Genomic DNA, 20,386 nt, shown 5'->3' with positions numbered 1-20,386 from the left:
TTTCTTCTCTATGAAGTTTTAAATTTTGTTAAAAAGTGATTTGAAGAAATAATTTTTGTACATTCATGATTTCTGCCCTGAACCTTTGCTTCTTCCTTTGTTAGGTTCACAGAATCAGTTTGAAGTGTAAGTAAGCTATAATTAAAACTAAAAAGTAAAGAAAAACTCTGGTGGACTATTATGTGGTACTTAAAAAAAAGTTATTTAAGAGTTTAATACATTCATATGGTATGAATTCAAAAGGTACCAAAAAGATTCACAGAGTGAAAATTCTACTTTTCACCCCTATTCCCCAACCACTCACTTCCCCTTTCTGGAAGCAATTACTGTTCCCAGTGTCTTGTGTCTCTTTCAGAGATAGTCTATGTGGAAGCAAATACTTTTTTACGTAAAAATTATGTTTGGGAACTTCCCTGGTAGCACAGAGGTTAAGAATCCACCTGTGTCCACCTGGGGACACAGGTTTGAGCCCTGGTCCGAGAAGATCCATGTGCTGCGTAGCAACTAAGCCCCTGTGCCACAGCTACCGAGCCTACGCTCTAGAGCCCGTGAGCCACAACTACTGAGCCTGTGTGTCTAGAGCCCGTGCTCCACAACAAGAGAAGCCACCACAATGAGAAGCCCGCGTACCGCAACGAAGAGCAGCCCCCACTCACTGCGACTAGAGAAACCCGCGTGCAGCAATGAAGACCCAATGCAGCCAAAAATAAATAAATATATTAAAAAAATTTTTAATAAAAATTATGTTTGTTTTTGAATAGGTAATACATGTACATGATAAAACATTCAAAAGTGTACACAGTGAAAAGAATGTTCTTTGCCTAGGCAACTCTCAGTCCCCCTATTTCCCTCTCCAGAGACATTGTTTTTTTAAATACCCTTGGGGATAAAGTCTATCAATATATAAGCATTATTAGTGTACTAATACATATACTATTAGTGTATTAGTGATGGCTTTCTTAATACCATCCCAAGTACAGTAGATTTATTAGGACAGTGTGTTCAAAATCATAAAATTCCTCATGTATAGAAAATCACTGTAAGGCCTGGAAAACATTCAGACAAGTTACCTTACCATTGTACTACATTTCCTGCAAAATTTTAAACTTAACAACACAGGCATCCACTGTCTTAGCTTGTTTTCTTTTTTGGGGTATTATAATCTTGGTATAAATAAATAGGAAGATTCGAAACAATATGTATGCACTCAGTCTGAGAACATTTTGTTTACAGGATTTGGAAAAGAAACAAGTTTATGAATTCGAAAGTGATTGCAGACCATTTCCTTTGAGGCTATAGGCATTGGGTTAATTAGGTTTGGAGCGACGCCCTTCTTTGAAAACCAGCTCAAAACCAGCTTCTTCTAAAACTCAGGCGCAGTAAGCCTCCAGAGCTCTAGATGTCGCTGTGGCTCCATGGTGGGGAGGGGTATGCGTCTCTGTGGTTATAAAGTTGGGGGCGGAGAAGCCAAGGGTGTCTGGGAAATGATGGCTGAGGAAGAGGAGGAAGTCAAGGAGATTTTGCCGAAATTGCAGGTGAGGCCATAGATTAAAATCTGTATTACTCGGGAAGAAGTAGAGAGCCCAGTTTATGCAGTGCCTTCGAATTTCTTGACATATACCCGACGCTGGTGTCTGTGTGGTTACTATAACAACTCCCGAAGGTGCAGCCGCAGCTGGCTAGGGGAGGTCCCGGGCAGGGGACGGGCACAGCCAGTTTGTTGGGACCGCCTGCTGCTGACCTGACTGCACTCAGTTTCAGTCCTGTTGGGAAGAGGATTTATTGCTAACTTTATTCCTGTACATTCTTGGGAAAATTTTTTTCCCTCGATTCACTCACAACAAATAGTATACACTTGTGTTTGGCAGATCTGCAGGAGCTGTTAACCTATCCCATGTTTTGATCCCCACAAAGACCATTTCTTCAGTACTTTTCTGCTTTCAAATTGGCAGCGATCACAGTAGTGGCTTGCACCGCGTGTATTCTGGTAACTTCCCTTAGAACTTCACAGTTTTGATTTTTTTTTCACACTGTGCAGTTCCAGTTTGGGGCCTGGGGCAGAAGGCTCCAGACTCCACCCAGTCCACAGTTGACTGTGGGGAGTGGGACAGCCTCATGTACTTGGTAGGTAGGAGCTAACTAATTGCTTGGTTCTTTACCTTTCTTTTGATGACCGAAGATTTTTCTTAAACTTCAGAAACTGAGTTTTTTGTGTTCTAAGACAGCCTGAAATTTAAACATTAGGCTTATGACAGGCTTGTAACTTTCTTAAAGGCTTCTACTGCAAAAGTTTAAACATTGGTGAGATTTCTTTGTTTCCTGAGCAGATTAAAATAATAACACTTTTTAGAGTGTGAGCTTTATTTCACATCCAGTTGACTTTGATTAATTTAATTTTATTCCCTAGTGTGACTGACTGAAATCAGAGATTCTCAATCCTGGCTCCATATTACAAACATTGTTTGTGTCTGTATGTTTGTATATGTGTAGAAAAAAACCTGAAAAGGTAAACTAAGCAGTGGTTACCTCTGAGGTTATTGGGATGATTATGAGGAATTTTTAACCTTTTCTATTTTACATGTACCTATTTGAATTTTAACAGCTAATATATATTGATTTTTGCCATGAGAAAAAAGTTATTAAAAACATTCACTCTAGGAAAACAAACCAACAACAAAATCAAACAACTTCTTGCATGTTTGCTATAACAACTAAAAACAAACAATAAGACCTTTTCTATAATTCTTAATATGTAGCTGTGCTGATTGCAGGACAAAAGGAAATGGGTTGTAGTATTTGCTGAGAGCTGTCTTTTCCTGCTTTGATTTGTGGTAGATGCCCTAAGCAGCTAGGTAGAGGATACTTGGGGTATCTTGGGGGTGAGTGGGGAAGATGCAGGGATGGAATAGGAGAATGCAGTAGAGAGAGGAAAAGGATGGTGATGTTGCTATTCATAGGAATGGTGGTAAACTTTATTTCATCGTTATAGACATTTTAGGTTAGCAGGAATATATAAACGATTTTTCTCAAAGTGTGTTTTACAGATCATTTTTATTAAAGTCATGCAGGGTGCTTGTTAAAATGCAAATTTTGGGTTCTGCTAAAACCACTAACATCAGAATGTCTGTAGCCTGGGTCCTGGAAATAATACACACAACACAACTTGAAAAGCACTGCTGCAGAAAGTGATAGTCTAACTTCTTCATTCTAGGTAGGATTTTAAATTAAGTATAGTACATAAGTATTTGTTAGAGAAAGGGAGATTCATTGATTTATTTAATGAGAGCCTATCATGTCCCACACCCTCTGGTAGTGCTCAGGTATAACTCTAAACAAAACCGATTAAGATACTCCCATCATGGAGCTTACATTCCAGTGGTGGAGATAGACAGTGGATGATTAATGAATAGGCCACATAATTTCAAATAAGTACCATGAAGGAAGGTAAGAGTGTGATTTAACCATGGGGCGGAGGAGGAAGGGGTTACTTTAGTTTGGGTAGTCAGGGAGAGCCTCTCTGAAAAATTGATATTTGAACTGAGGTCTAAATAATGATGAGAAATGAGCCATGCAAAGGTCAGGATAAAGAATGTCCAGGCAGAGGGAACAGCATGTGTAAAGGTGGGATTAGGCTTAGTGGATTTGAGGAACTAGATGAAAGCCATTGTGGCTTGAGGATTGTAGGAGAGTGATAAGAAGTCTGTGTCAGGATGAATGGTGGGAGGTCAGATCTTATAGTCTTCTAGGCCGTAATAAGGAGTTGGATTTTATTCTGTGTGCAATGGGAAACTATCTGAGGGTTTGTGACATGAGGTACATTTCTGTAAGGCCACTTCAGCTATAGTGAGGAGAATGGGAAGGAGTAGAAGCAGGATGACTAGTTAAGCTATTGAAATAGTCCAGGCAAGTAATGGTGCTGATTTAGCTGAGGATAGTCAAAGAGATGGAGACAGGTGGATGGATTTGGGATGTGATGTGGAGGTAGTTGATAAGACTTGGTAGGATTGGATTATACCTTTCTGCTGCTGTTTTGTTTTAGGAAAAGACTAGATAATGGAAAAGCTTTGACTGGTGTCCCAGGAAGACTCAGAGACAGAGATATTTAAAAGAGGAAAGAGAACATTTACTTGGAAAGAATGCAAGAGAGGCAGAAGGTGACTTGACAAAAATAAAACAAACAAAAGCACAAGTATTTAAAGAATCAAAACTCTGTAAAAAAATACCAAGGTTATCAAGCTTAAATTGGTCTGTTTGTTGTGGAAAACGACTCTTACTTGTTTGTCATGTTCACAGAGGTCATGTATTTTCAGATACCAACGTAGGAATAATCAGGGGTAAGGTATTGTTTTTGTTAGGAAGTCCAGTTTTAAAAAGGTAAGTTTCGAAGTTTTACACTTTGGGGACCAGTACCAGATAGGATGATCTTATTAACTTTGTTTTATCTCAAGTTGCAAAGCGTTTCCTCCCTCCTGACTATGGTATGTGAAGTGCTTAGTCCTTTTGGAAGCTCTGCTGGATCTGGGAGGAGAGAGCTATCATCACGGTGCAGACTGGCTTGGGACAGTGTGAGAGTGGGCTGGGCTGCTTTCCTTCATGATCTGTGGTATTTTGATAGACCTGTCCACCTGCCTCTTGTGTCATTCCTTGGTAAGATAGAGAATCAGCATTTCCAAGCCAAAAGCTGGTATGGCTAGCCAATCTCAAATTTACTTGTCTGGTATTCTCTGCACTTAATGGTACCATTTGTATACTTCCTAGGAACTGGTGGATCAGCTCTATTCATTTCGAGAGTGCTATTTTGACACACACAGTGTTGAGGATGCTGGGAGGAAGCAACAGGATGTGCGGGAGGAGATGGAGAAGACCCTGCAGCAGATGGAGGAAGTAGTGGGTATGAGTCCCAAAAGAACATGCCAATCCCCGGTCCCTCACTGAAATGTGATGGAGTTTTGCTCTCTCTGTAGATTCTTTGGTATCCTATTTGTGGCTGCCACAAGATGGTCCAACAGAATATTTCTTCTAAGGGTGCCTGTGCAAGGATGGCAGCCTTTCAGCTCTCTAAACTCCATTTCCCAATGCCATGAAATAAAAAAGAGCATGCTTGTTGCTTGATTACTATTGCAGTAATCTTCTTAACTGACCTTTCTGCCTCTAATTTCTTTTACTTCCAAATCAACTTAAATAATGACCATGGCCATTATGTTTCTAAATCCTTACTTCATGCATTTACTCTCATTCTTGTCTGCCTCTATGCTCAAGTATCTTCAAAGATTCCTACTTTTGACTGATAGAAGTCCAGACCACTTCACTTGGTATTCAAGTCTCCATTGTCTGACTTTTTTTTTTCCTACCCTTATCTCCGACTACCTACTTACAAAGGAACTTTTTGTTTCATTCAGGTTGAACCATCCATTCTCCCACTAACATGCCACATGTATTTCTGCCTCTTTGTTTACATCATTTTTCTCCCTGGAGTGTCTTGTCTTTTCTCCTTTTCACTTTGTAAAGTCCATTCATTGGGTGTATGCCATATGCTCCTTGTCATTGTTTTTTTGATTTTCCATGGATATGCATTGTCCTCTCCACTAGATTGTAAGCCCCTCAAAGGTAGGGATAATGCTTTCTTTGGTACCCTGTTTTCTAACAGTACGCTGCATGTGGTAGGTTTTCAATAAATGATTTGTTCATGAAGATTTTCTCAATTATTTCATTCCTAGAACTGGCATGGGGTTATTCCTTCAGAGAGAGTACTCTAGTCTTACCTGTAAGACTGCCTGGGTTTCCACTTTCCTTTCCACTTTTCTTTTCCCTTCCTCCTAGGTTCTGTCCAGGGCAAGGCACAGGTTCTGATGCTAACTGGAAAGGCACTGAATGTGACTCCTGACTATAGCCCTAAGGCTGAGGAGCTTCTGTCAAAGGCTGTGAAGCTGGAGCCCAAGCTGGTGGAAGCCTGGAACCAGCTGGGTGAGGTGTACTGGAAAAAAGGGGATGTTGCAGCTGCCCACACCTGCTTCTCAGGAGCTCTCACCCATGTGAGCCACCCACTATGCCCTTGGAAAACACAGATGGGAAGGATGGGATTTCTTTGGTTCTGTGAGTTTCCCTAGATCATGAATACCAGAGTAGAATTGTACTGGAACTAGGAGAACAGAATCAGAAGTGGGGGAAACAGGGACAGGGGACTGAGAAAGGAAGAAGATGATGGGATCAGGTTCAGGGGTAGATGAGAAGTGAAGACAAGTTAGCAACCAAGTTGATTCTGTAAATGGGGATCTAAGACACAGATGGCAGTAAGAATTAAGATGAAAAATTAGAATAAGACTGAGGTAGAGTGGATCTGGAAAGGGGAACTAGAATCACAAAGGTTGAATATACACCTTCTCCATTTGCAGTGCAAGAACAAAGTCTCCCTTCAAAATCTGTCAATGGTGCTTCGCCAACTGCGGACTGACTCTGGAGATGAACATTCTCGCCATGTCATGGACAGTGTCCGACAGGCTAAGTTGGCTGTGCAGATGGACATCCTTGATGGCCGCTCTTGGTGTGAGTGCTCTCAAAAGATCTCCAGCAAGTTTCTAGAGCAGTGGTTCTCAACCGTGGCTGCACACCAGAATCATCTGGAGCCCATCTATTGAGTCTGACTCCAATAAGTGTGAAGCCAGGGCATCTTTGCTTTGAAGAAACCCAAAAGATTTTTTTTTTTTTTGCGGTACACGGACCTCTCACTGTTGTGGCCTCTCCCATTGCGGAGCACAGGCTCCGGACGCACAGGCTCCGCGGCTGTGGCTCACAGGCCCAGCACTCTGCGGCATGTGGGATCTTCCCAGACCGGGGCACGAACCCGTGTCCCCTGCATTGGCAGGCGGACTCTCAACCACTGCACCACCAGGGAAGCCCCCAAAAGATATTTTGATGAACCACTATTCTAGGAACTCTTGGACCTTTTCATCGAAGAGAGGAGGCTTATGTTTCCATATAAGCAAGGCAGGGCTTTTGTGCAGTCTGTTGTAGTTTCTCCTTTGTGTCCATGTTTGCCTCTTTATCCCAGTGGAATTTTGGGTATACTTGTAAGTTTAGTGTCATCAATGGTTTGTTTCAGACGTGGGGCCTTTCATATAGACTTTTGAGGGTAACCAAAATAGTTATACTTTGAACTTGAGCTCTGAGATGATCCATCACTGAGTTTCTTAGTTTTTTTCTCTTCCCCCCCAACCCCCTTAGGTGGGACAGGATGGCTAGAGTGGGTTGGAGTTGGGTATTTCTCTTCCTTAGGTCAGTTACCCTCTGATAACTGATAGCTTACCCTAGCAGGTTAGACTCTGGTTAATTAGTTTCTCCTGAGGGCAGGCCTTGTTAAGAATGGAGTGCTCGGGAGTTCCCTGGTAGCCTACTGGTTAAGATCATAGGCTTTCATTGCCATGGCCTGGGTTCAATCCCTGGTCGGGGAACTGAGATCCCATAAGCCATGTGATGTGGCCAAAACCCCCCACAAAAACAACAACAAGAAGAAGAGAGTGCTCTGGCATATTTCAAAAAAGTTCCTTTGCCCCCTCCCTCTGCTGGAAGTATGAGGGTGTTCTCCGATATTTGCTGTGGGAATCTGGTTGAGTTCCTGGAGGTAAATCTCACAATATTGTGGGGACTCCCTTGTGACTGGGACCCCTGGGCTTGTCCACACTGAGCCTCCAGAATTCGTCAATTTCAGTTCAGGTTTTCCTACCCCAGCAGTGTTCTGTGGTAGCTCATAAGTTTCTGCTCTGCTAAGCCATAACTCCCTGTATTCGCCTGTCTCTCCAATTTTGGGGGCAGCGGTTTGCCCTGTGTTATCCCCTTCCTTATGCATCCAGGAAGAGTTGTGGATTTTTTAGTCTGTTCAGCCTTTTCCTTGTTAGGATTGAGTGGCGACTGCAAGCTCCTTACATGCGGAACCCTGTGTTTCTCTTTCAGATATTCTGGGGAATGCGTACCTTTCTCTTTACTTCAGTACTGGCCAGAACCCTAAGATCTCCCAGCAAGCCCTCAGTGCCTATGCCCAAGCAGTAAGTATTTATGGTCACCCAGGCAAGATATATAGAGGCAGCAACAGAAACAAGAGTGTTCAGTCTTCCTTGTGGCTTTTTAGCAAGACGCACGGGCAGTGTTTGCTGGCGTCCAGTGTGTGGTTTTGCAAAGCTGGGTGTGCAAAGGTGATGTATCTCTTCCTATAACTTGAATATTAGCAACCACTTGCAGTGTGTGCCTCAGTGCTAGGTAGCTCCTTGAGCTATTTGGATTTCGTACAGGCGTGCATAACCAAACCACAGAGCCCATGCCAACATGTTCATCTCTTTAACATGTTATGTGTGAAAATAATGCTTGTTAATATTCGTGTACATTTTTAAAGAAAAATAAAAACTCTGATACTTAAGTATAAATTAAGCAGTATCCCCAGGTTAACCATTAGATAGTATGGCTCTGGATTTCCCACAGACTAAAATGGAAAACAGCATGTAGCCCATTCTACATTATAGCCTAGGGATTAATTCACTGGAGCTCATGCTTTGCCTTAGGCTTTCAGGCTATGTTTATATCGATAGCCACTTGCAGGGGGATTTCCTTCAGGCCTTGAGTGCCTGACTGCTCACTGTTACAAGGTTTACATTGACCTTTTGAGCACTTTTTATATAGGCTTCATATTCACTTTTGTTTTCTCTTCACATGGAGACTTGCTTTTTAACTTACCACTATTTATTTTGCTCTGACTGGCAGAATAAGGAATATAGCTACCTTATATTCATGTTTGCAGTTTAGGAATTGTTCTTTTTTCACCATCCCACAGAAACTTTATTTTTCACAAAGCCGAAGTGCAAAACATAGATAACCATTTGTAATAAGCACAGTCAAATTTTTAACCACAAGATGTCTACAAGAATTATAGCTTTAAAAAATACAACCAATTTTTGGGGCTTCCCTGGTGGCGCAGTGGTTGAGAGTCCGCCTGCCGATGCAGGGGACACGGGTTCGTGCCCCGGTCCAGGAAGATCCCACATGCCGCGGAGCGGCTAGGCCCGTGAGCCATGGCCGCTGAGCCTGCGCGTCCGGAGCCTGTGCTCTGCAACGGGAGAGGCCACAACAGTGAGAGGCCCGCATACTGCAAAAAAAAAAAAAAAATAAATAAATAAAAATAAAAATAAAAAATACAACCAATTTTTATATTTCAAAAATATCTCAACTCAAATTAATTTCTTAAAAAATACACTTCTCATACTATTTGTTTGGCATTACCCTGGTTGAACTCTGGTGCTGCCATAATTGGGAGCTGTGGGCACACATGTGTGCATTGTGCTCTTGCCCTCACTGCTGTGCTGATGAGTGCAGCTCAACTGGTGGGACTCACACTCACGACAGAGGAGCATGCAGTACTAAAATGGCTTTTTAAGAAATGACAGATATGACTTCTCACACACCATGCTTCTCACTGTAGTCTTAATGGTGGCATTTAACTCAGCCCAACCTGTATAGCCAGTGGGGTTATTCTTTTTTTCAATCAGGGAAATTTTCAGGCTGAGGAACTACATTTTACTCTAATTTCTTAATCTGGTAAACGTTTACATTTTAAAGCATGATGTACTCCTTCAAATTTTATGTTTGGCTTCTGCTAAACAGTTGCTTTTAACTCTTAATTTCTTCATCAGTCCTGCATTTTTTTTTTTTTTTTTTTTTTTTTTTGCGGTATGCGGGCCTCTCACTGTTGTGGCCTCTCCCATTGCAGAGCACAAGCTCCGGACGCACAGGCTCAGCGGCCATGGCTCACGGGCCTAGCTGCTCCGTGTCATGTGGGATCTTCCCGGACCGGGGCACGAACCCGCATCCCCTGCATCGGCAGGCGGACTCTCAACCACTGCGCCACCAGGGAAGCCCAGTCCTGCATTTTTAAACATAGTTGAACCAACCATTTAAACAATTTAATTTATGTTGTTTGTGCTTTCGCAGTGTGCCAGACAACGAATAGAATTAAAAAAATAAAGTGATCATAGCCATGAACATAGCCAGCAGTTTCTTCATAACATATTTGTCTGCACTGTCACGTGGTTTCTGGCCATGTATTTAAATTGGAGAATCAGAATTTGGCGTTCACTGTGTGTTTTAAGGGAGCTTGGATGTAGATGTTTGTATCTGGAGCCAGGCTCATGGGCAGAGGAAATGCATTAAATTGACATCATTTCTTTCCTAGGCTTTCCTCATTTATACCAGCATCTCATTGATTAAAATAAACTTTTTATCAGCTTTTTGTTTGTTTGTTTGTTTGTTTAGTATTATAGTTTTTACTGGAAAAAATTCACATGTAAGTGGATCTGTGCAGTTCAAACCTGTGTTGTTCAAGGGTTTTTTTTCATCTTTATTAGAGTATATCTGCTTTACAATGTTGTATTAGTTTCTCCTATACAACAGAATGAATCAGCTATATATATACGTATATCCCCATGTCCCCTCCCTCTTGAGCCTCCGTCCCACCCTCCCTATCCCACCCCTCTAGGTCGTCACAAAGCATCGAGCTGATCTCCCTGTGCTATGCAGCAGCTTCCCACTAGCCATCCATTTTACGTTTGGTAGTGTATATATGTCAGTGCTACTCTCTGACTTCATCCCAGCTTCCCTTCCCCGCCCCGTGTCCTCAAGTCCATTCTCTACGTCTCCATCTTTATTCCTGCCCTGCCACTAGGTTCATCCGTACCGTTTTTTTAGATTCCACATATATGCGTTAGCGTGGGGTATTTGTTTTTTCTCTTTCTGACTTACTTCACTCTGTATGACAGACTTCTTTATTTATTTGGTTGCGCCAGGTCTTAGCTGCAACTTGCAGGCTCCTTAGTTGCAACATGCATGTGGGATTTAGTTCTCTGACCAGGGATTGAACCTGGGCCCCCTGCCTTGGGAGCGCGGAGTCTTAACCACTGAGCCACCGGGGAAGTCCCTTTATCAGATGTTAATCACATATTTCTTCTATTTTTATACTATTGCATGGATAAATTATAATCATATTTTAAAGTTTCATGCAAATACGAAACCCTTTCATCCTTGAGATTTCAGGGATTGAGTAATATGTGCCACACAAGCAGTTACTGTATAACAGTGTGGGTATAGGAAGTTTTTTTTAAAAATTTATTTTATTTTTGGCTGCGTTGGGTCTTTGTTGCCAAGCATGGGTTTTTCTCTAGTTGTGGCAAGCGGGGGCTACTCTTCGTTGTGGTGTGCAGGCTTCTCATTACGGTGGCTTCTCTTGTTGTGGAGCACGGGCTCTCTGTGCACGGGCTCCAGTAGTTGTGGCACGTGGGGTCAATAGTTGTGGCTCGCGGGCTCTAGAGTGCAGGCTCAGTAGTTGTGGTGCACGGGTTTAGTTGCTCCGTGGCATGTGGGATCTTCCCGGACCAGGGATCGAACCCTTGTTCCTTGCATTGGCAGATGGATTCTTAACCACTGCGCCACCAGGGAAGCCCTGGGAAACATTTTGACACGCAAGAAACTTAAATTTTTCCAGGGTAAGGAGGTTTAAGACATGTTGTGCATGGCCATCCTTAAGACTGAGATAAGAGCCACTGATGATCTTTTTATCCCACTATAGGAGAAGGTTGACAGGACAGCTTCCAGCAATCCTGATCTTCATCTGAACAGGGCAACGGTAAAAAAAAAAAAAAAATCATTTGTGTGGGGGAGTGGTCATCTGAAGGTCAAATACATAAGATATCTAGGTTTTATCCTGTGAGGATGACTGAGTATTCACAGGGACAAGGTTGGGTACAAACTGCGAGAGGAAAGTCATATTATTTCTGGGAAAAGCTAGCTTAGTTTGACTAAAGTATCTGGAGGGAAAGGAAAAGGGGCTGAGTTGGTGGGAGGGTAAATAGAGGATGGGGTACACAGTTCAGAAGACTTTCCTGAAGTGTTCATTGTAAACATAAAAATAGAATCACCCAATATATACAACTTAACTGTTGTAGAGTTTGGAAGTTAGCTTCTTTGAAATGATTCCATCTTTGGGGTTGTGATCACCTTGGCCAGGATGTAAGGTGTTACTGGCTCTTCAGGCTGTTCATTTGTAGAAGAGGAAGACAGCTGGGAAGGAAAGCAGTTTATTTCTCTAGATTCCTAGCCCACTGTGCTATTACTAATCTCTCCCCAGCCACTCCCCCTACCCTACGGATAGTTTGGGTTGAACACACTTATAATTGGGAGGTTTTTGGTTACTTCTTGTGCAGTTACATAAATATGAAGAGAATTATGGGGAGGCCCTGGAAGGCTTTTCTCGGGCTGCAGCACTGGACCCTGCCTGGCCAGAGCCCCAGCAGCGAGAGCAGCAACTCCTGGATTTCCTGAATAGATTAACCAGCCTCCTTGAGAGCAAGGTATAGATGTCTATATGCTGAATCCTGCTTTTTTATTCTGCTGTAGACCAATAAAATAAGAATAAAGTAGGCCTCGGTAGTAGTGACCCTATAGAAGTGGGTAGGTGGGAGGGGAGGACTAGACTCTCAAGGAGAGTGACTAGTTCCTAGCTTCTTTTTTTAACATCTTTATTGGAGTATAGTTGCTTTACAGTGGTGTGTTAGTTTCTGCTTTATAACAAAGTGAATCAGCTATACATATACATATGTCCCCATATCTCTTCCCTCTTGTGTCTCCCTCCCTTCCACCCTCCCTATCAGTTCCCAGCTTCTTACCTATTTCCTTTTCCTTTGCAGGGAAAGGTGAAGACCAGAAAGTTGCAGAGCATGCTGGGAAGCTTGCGCCCAGCCCATCTAGGCCCTTGTGGTGATGGGCGCTATCAGTCAGCCTCTGGGCAGAAGGTGACCCTGGAGCACAAGCCCCTGAGTGCTCTGCAGCCTGGTGTAAATAGTGGAGCTGTGGTCCTGGGAAAGGTGGTGTTCAGCCTTACTACGGAGGAGAAAGTCCCCTTGTGAGTTTCTCTTGCCTTTTCTCTTTTTCATCCTTTTAAACTAGTTGCTCTTATTTCCTGGCCTTTCTCTAAAAGTTGAGGACATTGTTAGTGGTTAGAGATGAGTGAGTTCTGCTTCCCTTCTGTGACTGTCTTCCCTTCTGTGAGCAAGTATTGTTTAGGTGATATCTAACAATCTCTCTAGAGATTCTGTCACCATCCATTTTTTCCCTGAGCTTGGTGTTCTGTGGACTCCTATATTCGAAGCTGAAGTTTGACAGCTACTTTTTTTTATGAGACAGATGGAAAGCTTAAAATTCTCCTACCTCTTTGTGTTTTCATGATCATAGAGGCACAAAGAGGAAGAATTCTAAGTCCTGTTTGGACTTAGGTATGCCTAAGCAGTTCTGGAAGGTGAGCTTTGAGTTTGAATTTATGGCCTGATGGAGAAATTCTCTCAGATGTTATTCAACAAATATTCATTGAGCATGTGCTATATGTGTTGTAGGGAGTTAAAATAAATGTGACACACCCAAATGAAGGGTGCTTATAGTCTAGTAGAGGAAATGAGTTAAAAATATTCATTTAGAAAATTTTTAACTCTTGAAAAATGAGGGTTTGGTCAGTGTCATCATTCCTTGGTCCTTCACTCACTTCCCAAACCCTGGTTGACTAGTTTCCTTTTTCTGTTTTCTACTGAATTTTTTTTGTTTCTGGGATCACCAGTGTTTGATCCAGTAGCTTCTACTGGAAGCATTCTGATTTCTCTCTCACTGTTCCCTTTCATATTCCTTCTGCTCCATTCAAACTAAAATATAACTCCCATTGTATGCCTGATATTCCTCCATGGCATTTTCATGGTATAAGAATTTGAAGAATTGAAGAGCAAGAAGATAGTTGAGAAAAGTTTAGTTACTAGAGCAGACCCTAGAGTTAAGAGGAATGAGAAAGAAATATAGACAAAGGTAGGGTTTTAGGGGCCCTTGAGAATAAATATTTTCCTACTCTTCTTTTTATGCGCAATTTCTAAATGTTAAGTTCTAGGAGGACTCTGTTTTTGTTCCTTTCCTCTTTTCTCTCTATATCAGGATGGCAAATAGATGCCAACTTTGATCACTTGGCAGTGGCTGCATGATTTACTGTAAAGAAGGATTCTGAGGCTTTGGTTTCACCAGGAGAATGCTGTGCTTGATTTGCAGTGTTTGCTGTGAATTTGGGTGTGCCAAGTGATGGCATGAGCATCGATTCTTCACCATCTCACTCATAGGTCATCTCATTTGGTGACGTCATACAAACCCAAGGCTTTGGCTGCCTCTTCTATGCTCACAGGTCTAGCTCCAGCCCAAGGCTCATTTCCAACTTTTGGATTCCTATGTCCAGCTGCCTCTGGGCTATAATAAGAAACCTCTAACTCAGTATGTTCAGAATTACTCACCTCATCTTTCTCTGTCAACCTGCTTGTCCTCCCTGAATTCCTTTTCAATCAATGGTACCACCTCTACTCAGTCACTTAATTAAGACTTCTGGAAGTTGTTCTAGACTTCTCCATTCTCTTGCTTTGAGGCAATCACCAAGTCCAATAGATATACCTTTTAGTCCCTACTTTCCTGTCTTTACTAATTTAATTCAGCCTCTTAACACATCTCCAGACAAGTCTCCCTGTTCCCTGTTTTTCCTCCAGTGTTCCACAGTACAGAGAAATATTTCCCAGATGCAGATCTGACCATTGCTGTTTCTTATTTTAAATCTCTTACTGGTACTGTGTAGCTTTTAGGATGAAGTTTTAACTCTTTAGCTTAACACCCAGAACCCTTTATGATTTTCTCCCTGCCTCCCCGTGTCCATTATCTTCATCACTTTAACGCTTGTACCTTTTGTTCCAACCTTGGGATTATTTTGTAGGTTTCAGAACAGCTATTTTCATGCCTCTGTGTTTTTACACACAGTTACTATGCCTGGATAATCTTTTTGCTGCTTCTTGATATAGATTACATTTTTCCCCCAACATTTTATTATAAAAATTTTCAAACATACAGCAAAATTGAAAGAATTTTACAGTGAACATTTGTGTACCTATAGTCTACTATTAATATTTTATTATACTTAGTTTATCACAGATTTATTTATTCCCATATTCATCTATTGGTCTCTCTTATTCTTGGTCCATTTCAAAGTAAATTGCAGACATTAGTATACTTTCCTCTAAATAGTTCAGCATGCAGTCATTAAGTAGAGTTCAATATTTTTTATAATTTTATTCTTTTTATCTAAAATTTACATACAATGAAATGTACAGATCTTAGTGCATATTTCCTAAGTTTTGACAAATGCATACACCCTTACAGCCTAAACACCTATAGAGAACATTACCACCACCTCAGAAGTTCTCTTATGTTCCTTCCCAGTCAAGCCATATCCCCTTCCCTTAGAGATTTTTTATTTCCACTGAAGAGTAGTTTTCCTGTTTTAACCCAGGTAGTTTTTCATTCTTTAAGATTCAGTTTGAGGGTCTCCTCTTCATGGAAACCTTCCTGGCTTTCCATTGATCTAGACATTTCTCCTCTGGGCTCCCACAGCCCAACCTTTGGCTTCACTGAATTCATCACAAGCAAAAAGCTATTCTGGCACCTATTGCAGTTGTACTGTTAGTGATGGTCTAATTGTCTGACACCCACTAGACTAATAAGCTCACTCACAGTGCCTGACACATGTTAGGTATTCAGTGAAAGTTTGTGGAATTAAATTAAATTGACAGTAATGGTTAGAGAGTTTGATGAAGGTTGTGATAGTTAAATTGATAGAGCAGGAATACTGTTCCGCTGCAACATTTCAAACTAGTTCATTATTAATATTTGTTAAGTTCTTAGAAAAGTGACAGATTGATGAGTCTTGTGCATGTTCTCTAAAGATACATATCTAAGACAAATGAGCCCTTAGATGTACATAGTGAATGATAGTACCTGTCATAGGAGTTCTAAATAAGTAACTAAGAAAGCATTTTTTTTTTTTTTGCTGATATTTTAAAACCCCTATTTTTGCTTTTCTTTCCTGCCCACTTCCTTTTTTTTTTTTTTTCTCTTCTCTCTCTTAACCCATCTTAACCTGGCAGTACATTTGGCCTGGTAGATTCAGATGGACCTTGCTGTGCAGTGATGGTATATAATATGGTGCAGAGCTGGGGAGTGCTCATTGGGGACTCTGTAGCCATCCCTGAGCCTAACCTTCGGCTTCACCGAATTCAGCACAAGGGAAAGGTGAGTGATGGCTAGGATTCTTTCTCACCTCATAGGCTCTCAAAGTGGGACAAGTTTATCTCTTTTAAAAAATATACATAAAGTAATGCATATATATGTGTGTGTGTGTGTTGTATGATATCCTATATTTACACACGTATATGTATATATGTAATTTATTTTTTACTAATAGTTTTACTAAAAGTAATTTTTTTTGTTTTTTGTTTTGTTTTTCTTTACTAAAAAACTACTAGTAAACAAAAAGAATTTTTAAAATGGACCGAACAGAGAAAGACAAATACATATGATATCACTTACGTGTGAAATCTTAAAAAGCCGAACTGTGAAAACAGAATAGAATGGTGATTATACTGGGATGGTGGAATTGGGGAGAGGTTGTTTAAAGGTATAAACTTGCAACCAGTAGATAAATAAGTCCTGGAGATCTAATGCACAGCATAGTGATTATAGACAACAATATAGTATTATAAACTTCAAAGTTGCCAAGAGACTAGATCTTAATTGTTCCCACCACAAAAATGAAATGATAATTATGTGAAGTGATAGAGGTGTTAGCTAATGTAATGGTGGTACTCATATTGCAGTATATAAATATATCAAATTAGCATGTTAATTAATACCTTAAACTTACATAATGTTATATGCCAATTATTTCAATAAAAATAAATTTTAAAAAATGGACTGAAATATTGTCAGTCAGATGTTATTACTGTTAACAGTCTTCATAAATTTGTGTACACATTCATATGTATATTTTTAATTATGAGTGGAATATTATATGCAGATGTTTGTGAACATTTCCTGTGGTTTTCCATATTCTGCAACATTGTTTTGAATTAATACATAGAGGTGGTGATGAAGATGATGATGATAGTTAAAATTTACTGAACACTTAACTGACTGCTAGACACTGTGCAAAGAGTTTTATGGCCTGCATTGGATCATTTAATCCCTACAAAACTCTACAAGAGCAGATATTTAATCGCTTTTTCCCCATTTAGATCAAGGGTCAGCAAACTCTGGCCGGTTGACCAAATCTGGCTCACTGCCTGTTTTTGTATGGCTTGTGAGCCAAGAATGGTTTTTATATTTTTAAATGAAAACAATTGAAAGAAGAAGAATAATTTGTGATACATGAAGATTACAGGAAATTAAAATCTCAGTGTTTGTAATTAAATTTTTTTGAAACAAAGTATACCCATTTGTTTACTGTTGTCTGTGGCTGCTTTTATACTAGTGTCAGAGATGAATGGTTCTGTGACAGAGACCATATGACCCACAAAGCCTAAAATATTTATTATTTGACTCTTTACAGAAAAAATTTGCTGACCCCAGATCTAGATTATTAATAATTGTTCCTTATTATAAAAGTACTTTAGTAAATATTTTAATATCTGTGCATATCCATGATTATTAAATAAATTTAATTAATTCCTTAAAGAAATTAAGTGAATTTCTAAGGTAGAATCCTGGCTCCAAAGGGTATGCAGAATTCTAAGACTTTTTTTTTTTTTTTTTGGCTGCGTTGGGTCTTCGTTGCTGCGCGCAGGCTTTCTCTAGTTGTGGCAAGTGGGGGCTGCTCTTCGTTGCGGTGCGCAGGCTTCTCATTGCTGTGGCTTCTCGTTGCAGAGCACTGGCTCTAGGCACGCAGGCTTCAGTAGTTGTGGTGTGTGGACTCAGTAGTTGCAGCGCGCAGGGCTAGGCATGCAGGCTTCAGTGGTAGTTGTGGTGCGTGGGCTCAGTAGGTGCAGTTTGTGGGCTCTGGGGCTTACGGGCTTCAGTAGTTGTGGTGCATGGGCTTAGTTGCTCCAAGGCACGTGGGATCTTCCCAGACCAGGGATCGAACCCTTGTCCCCTGCATTGGCAGGTGGATTCTTAACCACTGCGCCACCAGGGTAGTCCCTCTAAGACTTTTGATACATATTGCCAAACTATTTTTTGGAAGGTTGTACCAGTTAATATCAACAGTGGATGTCAGTAATTGTTTTTCTGTGGTTTTCTTTGCAACTCTGTGTAGAAACCTTTGAAAAATTACTTGCTGATTTTATCTGAAAAATATAGCATCAATATTGTTTGGCTTTGGCTTCTTGATTATTGGTGAGGTTGAAGTTTTTATCATATGTTTATTGACTATAATTCTTTTATAAATTGCTTTTTTTTGTCACTTGCCCATGTTCCTGTTAGGATGTTTTAAAAATTGATTTATGAAAACTGTTTAATTCACTTCTTTACTTTGACTTAAAAGAACCTCCTTTACACTCCAAGTGGAACAGTATTTTTTGGATAAAGATCTTTTAACAACACATTTTGCAACTTAAAGTACATTTGAACTGATAAATTGAGCTGATGTTTGTTATTAGGAGAATGTTTAAACGTACATTTTGTTAATTCCTCCTGATATTAAAGGAGAAGTAAGTCTAATTTATATTAGGCAGATTAATTTATAACTTTACGAACACTTGATCTAAGAGTTTCTCAGACTTTCCATTGGCTCTGGCTTGGCTGCTGTGTGTATTTAGTTATAATTTTTGATAAACACTGTGGGAAGGGAAGATTCTGTAGAGCTGGTGGGACCCTTTTGTTGGGCAGTGCCAGGATCCTGTTCTTTTTGAATCAGAATTGTCCCATTCTTGTAATGACAGTTACTGGCACTCTACCTGTCCCAGATTTTCCTTCTGAAGATTGAAAACTTTGGGAAAGTTACATCCCCTATGTTAGTTCAGCTTTGTTTAATGTGAGATGGAGGTAAGGGGTATATCTACTGTGGGAGGTGGAAAGGAGGGGGTGAGAAAGCCACAGGTGGTGTATCCCTGTGCTGGAGTTTCTTCCATCTTAGGATCTGTAATGAGCCTCTGTATATTTGTCTTTTCCAGGACTATTCCTTTTCCAGTGTTCGTGTGGAGACGCCCCTCCTGCTGGTGGTGAATGGGAAGCCTCAGGGCTCCAGCAGCCAGGCCGCTGCCACAGTGGCATCGAGGCCACAGTGTGAATGACCTTCCTTGGATGGCATGCTAAAGAGGAAGTGGAGGCGAGGAGAAAAGCTCAAGGGCACTCGGCCACTGCACCAGCCAGATCCAGTGACGCAACTGGAATTGGGGGGACGTTTTAGATGACAACTTTCCTCTCCTCTGCCCTGTAAGACACTTTGTGTCTTCTTTCTCTCCTGTTATGTTCCAGCTCTCTCTGGGGCCACACATGTTCCTGGTATATCTCCTGTCTCTTCCATTGCTCTTCTATGTTTTAGGCAAAGAGCATGGAGTTGGTAGAAGTGTTGGGACCTTGTCATGGGACAGAGTCCCCAGGGTTCCTGTTCTTGCCTCCTTCCTGAGCTTCATGTGTATATATCATTTCAGTATTTATTGCTAAGGGAGGGGGTTTAATTTTTTTAATGACTTCGTTTTTGAGCAATTTTTATTTTATTTTTAAAGTTTAGGTGCTTCCCCTTCTTTGGGGCTGGAACAGAATTAAATTTGTTTGGAAAAAAACTACTGTGTAGTTTGGCCTGCTTCATTCTCTCCAGGCTTGAATTCTTGGCTTTAGGATCACTTCAATCCATTAGAGTAATACCCCCTTCCCCACTTTTTTCTTTAAACAAAATAGTTTATTTCTCTGTCAGTTAAAAGAAATCTGGCAATAGGCAGCCCAGGGCAGGAATGGCAGTTCCACAAAGTTGTTGGGAACCAGCTTCCTTCCACTTCCCCATTCTTTGATCCTTAGGAGTGGCCCTTATCATAGTCCAACATAACAGCAGTACTATTCTAATAGTGTTACTAGGGTGAAAGACCAGAGAGAGCTAGATATTCAATTCCTTTAGGTTCTAGTGATACATTTTATAACAGTTACTTTTAATATCCTCGTGGAAAAATAGGGAAATGTGAGGGAGGATTATTAACCAACTGAATGGTTATAACCAGAGAGTGCATTAATGGATACAGATTAATTTGGAAGACTTCTAGTGATGTGGCTCAGGTCTTTTTCCTTAGTCCTGTTCAACTCTTGATCAGAGACTTGAATATCACTGATGACTCATTCAATTTATGAAGAATGTAAAACATGGAGAAGTCCTCAGAGAATGGATGGTAGGATAAACATCAGTCTATCTAAAGAAGTTTTAAGGGCTGAATGTAAAATAAAATTTTAAAGTCCACTCTTTTGGTCCAAAAAGGACAATTTTCTGAGGTGTATCTTCTACATAATGTATGAAAAATTACTTGGAATT

At 40.8% G+C, this 20,386-nt stretch overlaps 1 protein-coding gene across 4 annotated transcripts; it reads left to right on the top strand.

Annotated features, from left to right (window-relative positions):
* Positions 1–1,455: 1,455 nt before the first annotated feature.
* On the top strand, positions 1,456–20,221 carry TTC5 (tetratricopeptide repeat domain 5). 4 transcript variants are annotated; one of them, XM_081227524.1, is made up of 10 exons: positions 1,456–1,535; positions 4,759–4,891; positions 5,821–6,032; positions 6,393–6,543; positions 7,948–8,039; positions 11,603–11,659; positions 12,237–12,383; positions 12,720–12,934; positions 16,023–16,167; positions 19,041–20,215. In XM_081227524.1, the coding sequence occupies exons 1-10, from the start codon at positions 1,485–1,487 to the stop codon at positions 19,158–19,160; spliced, it is 1,323 nt and encodes a 440-aa protein (XP_081083650.1). In that variant the 5' UTR covers positions 1,456–1,484; the 3' UTR covers positions 19,161–20,215. The 4 variants fall into 4 exon arrangements, with proteins under 4 accessions (XP_081083650.1, XP_081083649.1, XP_081083648.1 ...); XM_081227523.1 differs by lacking the exon at positions 16,023–16,167 and having other exon boundaries at positions 1,467–1,535; positions 19,041–20,217; XM_081227522.1 differs by lacking the exon at positions 12,237–12,383 and having other exon boundaries at positions 1,467–1,535; positions 19,041–20,211.
* The last annotated feature ends 165 nt before the right edge of the window (positions 20,222–20,386 follow it).

Source organism: Mesoplodon bidens, assembly GCF_964165515.1.
Source record: "Mesoplodon bidens genome assembly, chromosome: 3".
Classification (NCBI taxonomy): domain Eukaryota; kingdom Metazoa; phylum Chordata; class Mammalia; order Artiodactyla; family Ziphiidae; genus Mesoplodon; species Mesoplodon bidens.
This window is presented reverse-complemented; position numbering and strand designations above follow the sequence as displayed.